Source organism: Tachysurus fulvidraco, chromosome 6, assembly GCF_022655615.1.
Source record: "Tachysurus fulvidraco isolate hzauxx_2018 chromosome 6, HZAU_PFXX_2.0, whole genome shotgun sequence".
NCBI classification, from domain to species: Eukaryota; Metazoa; Chordata; class Actinopteri; order Siluriformes; family Bagridae; genus Tachysurus; species Tachysurus fulvidraco.
The window spans coordinates 1,011,188-1,014,902 of record NC_062523.1 but is presented as its reverse complement, the minus strand read 5'-3'; the positions used below and the strand labels follow the sequence as shown (position 1 = coordinate 1,014,902).

At 45.2% G+C, this 3,715-nt stretch overlaps 1 protein-coding gene across 1 annotated transcript in view; it reads left to right on the top strand.

The window, feature by feature from the left end:
* Positions 1-1,506: 1,506 nt before the first annotated feature.
* wnt6b (wingless-type MMTV integration site family, member 6b) overlaps positions 1,507-3,715 on the top strand; it is a 29,901-nt gene continuing 27,692 nt past the window's right edge. Inside the window, exon 1 of the mRNA XM_027148536.2 lies at positions 1,507-1,955. Coding sequence (XP_027004337.1) covers positions 1,885-1,955 — 71 coding nt within the window. The 5' untranslated portion in view covers positions 1,507-1,884. The remainder of the gene's footprint in view (positions 1,956-3,715) is intronic.

Genomic DNA, 3,715 nt, shown 5'->3' with positions numbered 1-3,715 from the left:
TACAGTCCATAAAGGCTTAGTAACACTGTAAAACACCTGATTCCCTTAATCCAGGTGTAATAAATGTGTATTATGTGATTGATATCATGGTGTGCAATGGGGTCATAATGCTAATTACACAGACAGACAGACAGACAGACAGACAGACAGACAGACAGACAGACAGTTTGAGGGGGAACAGAGGGTTTGGGTTTCTTCTCGAACCCTCTGGCAGTTTCACACGATGAGGAATGTTCCTGTGTCTCTGAGAGGTTTATATAGCAGTGAAACTCAGCAACACGCTGTTTGTGTCTTCACTTACTGATGCACAGCTATGTGATTAAAAAGCTTCATCATTAAGGCTGTAATATTGTTTATCGTGTCGAAACATAAGGAAGGTTATAAAACATCTTACTTCTCTTCAAATTTAACGATGATTTATCACTGAGGGACACATCTGTTAAAAAAGAGCAGAAACATGTCGAACTCATCTGTTTTTTTTTATTTATTGTTCTCTGAATTCAGCCATCACAGGAATGAGCTGTTATATATATACATACATATATACATATATATATATATATAGTGTGTGTGTGTGTGTGTGTGTGTGTGTGTGTGTGTGTGTGTGTGTGTGTGTGTGTGTGAATTATATGAATAACAAACACAGAACTGAATTGGCGGATTCATCAGTCAGAAGGTCGAGGCTTTATTTTCTCTCTGAACGTCTCATTTCGTCCCTCAGCAGGGAGAATAAAGCACATTTCTCACTGCAGGAAAAGTCCTGAGCTACACACACACACACACACACACACACACACACACACACACACACACACACACACACACACACACACACATGGTGCATGGAGAGCTGGTCTTCACCTGGAACTGCTGAGTTGAGCAGGGTTGCCAGATTGGGATAACACGCTCTGCTTTGCTTAGTTGTGATTGGTCATCAGGTGTTGATTAGTTTTCTACCACAGCAGCTCTGACACTAGTGCAGTTACACATCACATGTTTGTATTAATGCACTCCACTCTTTCTGATATTTTTTATAGTTACAGATTACGATATTACTATTTCACATAAACAGAATTAAAAAATATGGGAAGTTTAATTAATGTTTAATTTAAAGTTTAATTAATGATTTATTTCATGTTTATAGAAAGGGTCTCCATTTAGTTAAGTTTATACCTGCTATACTATTAGAGAGAGCATGCTAATGGTATTAAAATTATGATCTTATCTTCCTTAATAAATATAGTTGTAATTATTGGATGATTGTTTTATTAGAAGAGGAATCTAATCATATTCATGGGGTTAAGCGTGACTCTACTTCATCCCATTTTGTTTTTATTTTAAAAACAATCAGCTGTCCAGTTGTGCTTGAATAGCTTAAATGGTATTGAATCTGGCAACCTTCCTGTGGATATTTTTGCAATCTGGCATCCCTGAGTGTGGAGTAAGACAGAGCCGCTGGGGAAACACTGACAGCTCCACACTGAAGCGCACAGCAGCGCACTCCATCCTCACAGCAGCTGGAACACTCCATTTCTCTGTGGAGTTCATTTTTAATCTACAATTTTTATTTTTATTTTTATTACTTTTAATTTATAACCAATGAATCTGCATTTCTTCTTCTGGGAAAAATGTTTTGTCTCGTGGGATGAGTGTGTAGGAGGAAAAAGAAGATTGGAGAAAGTGTGCACTCTTCAGCACTGTTAAACTTGTGCAAAAGGCCACACACACACACACACACACACACACACACACACACACACACACACACACACACACACACACACACACACACACACACACACTCATATACAGACAGACCCAGGAGTTTAGGATCATCATCATCATCATCATCATCATCACTTATCTCCATCCCTCACTCTTGCCATGCGCTCTCAGTACCAGCTCGCGCTCTTCTTCATCCTGCTCTGCCCAGTCAACATCATCGGCATGTGGTGGTGAGTACCAACAAAATCAAAGTCAACTTTATTGTCATTCCTTCTAATCACCAAAAAGTTCAGCAAGGGACAAAATGTAGTTTCCCTAAGACACGGTGCTACACTACCCTAACCCTAAAGGAGCAGCAGACCACAGGACAGTTTAGAGTTTAGATGGGAGACAGCAGAGAAATGACTGTGTGTGTGTGTGTGTGTGTGTGTGTGTGTGTGTGTGTGTGTGTGTGTGTGTGTGTGTGTGTGTGTGTGTGTGTGTACTTAACATGAGCTTCTATGTTGACTCTAATAGCTGTTAGAGAATACACTGCTGTTTTCATAATAGTCTCTGTGTGTGTGTGTGTGTGTGTGTGTGTGTGTGTGTGTGTGAGAGAGAGAGAGAGAGAGAGAGAGAGAGAGAGGGAGAGAGGGAGAGATACAGTATAGGTGATTTCTCAGATTTTCCGCATCATTCAAGTCGCTACTAGCAGTGCTATGAGGAATTGGGGGCAGAGCCAAATAGATGGCTCCAGATCTCATAATAAGACAGAGTCAAGAGAAGATGAGTCCAGACAACTTAGGGGCGGGGCCAAGCGAATGTAGCTAGGTAGATTCTCTAGCGAGAGTAGGAGGTGTGGCCAGTTATATGGTCTAGAGATTAGTGGGTTTGCCATGTGGATGCTCTAGAATGTTTAGTCAGTGTGGCCAGGTGGATGCTGTAGAGAGATTAGGGGGTCTGGACAGGTGTATAGAAATTAGTACAGTAGGTGTAGGCAGGTGGGTGGTCAAGAGAGATTAGGGGTGTGGCAATGTGGAGGATGCTTGAGAAAACTGATGTTGGAATGGCACAAGATATTACGGGTGGGGCCAGATGTATAGGTCCTGACAGCTATGGGACATAACCAGGTGGATGAAGACTAAAGAGGCAGAGATGCCAGGTTTAGTTGGTGGTCTCCAGAAGAATCAAGTGGGCAGGTAGAAATGAGATTTAAGGTGGGGTAAGTGTATGAATACATACATCTAAAAAGGAAAAAGCAGGGGTTGAGTTTGGTGAGTCCAAAGCAGGGACACTGGGGTGGGGCCAGGTGGATTCTGCAGGGACACTGGGGTGGGGACAGGTGGATTCTGCAGAGACACTGGGGTGGGGACAGGTGGATTCTGCAGGGACACTGGGGTGGGGACAGGTGGATTCTGCAGAGACACTGGGGTGGGGACAGGTGGATTCTGCAGAGACACTGGGGTGCGGCCAGGTGAATTCTGCAGAGACACTGGGGTGGGGCCAGGTGGATTCTGCAGAGACACTGGGGTGGGGACAGGTGGATTCTGCAGGGACACTGGGGTGGGGCCAGGTGGATTCTCCAGAGACACTGGGGTGGGGACAGGTGGATTCTGCAGGGACACTGGGGTGGGGACAGGTGGATTTTGCAGAGACATTGGTGTGGGGACAGGTGGATTCTGCAGGGACACTGGGGTGGGGCCAGGTGGATTCTGCAGGGACACTGTGGTGGGGCCAGGTGAATTCTGCAGGGACACTGTGGTGGGGACAGGTGGATTCTGCAGGGACACTGGGGTGGGGACAGGTGGATTTTGCAGAGACATTGGTGTGGGGACAGGTGGATTCTGCAGGGACACTGGGGTGGGGCCAGGTGGATTCTGCAGGGACACTGGTGTGGGGACAGGTGGATTCTGCAGGGACACTGTGGTGGGGACAGGTGGATTCTGCAGGGACACTGGGGTGGGGACAGGTGGATTTTGCAGAGACATTGGTGTGGGGACAGGTGGATTCT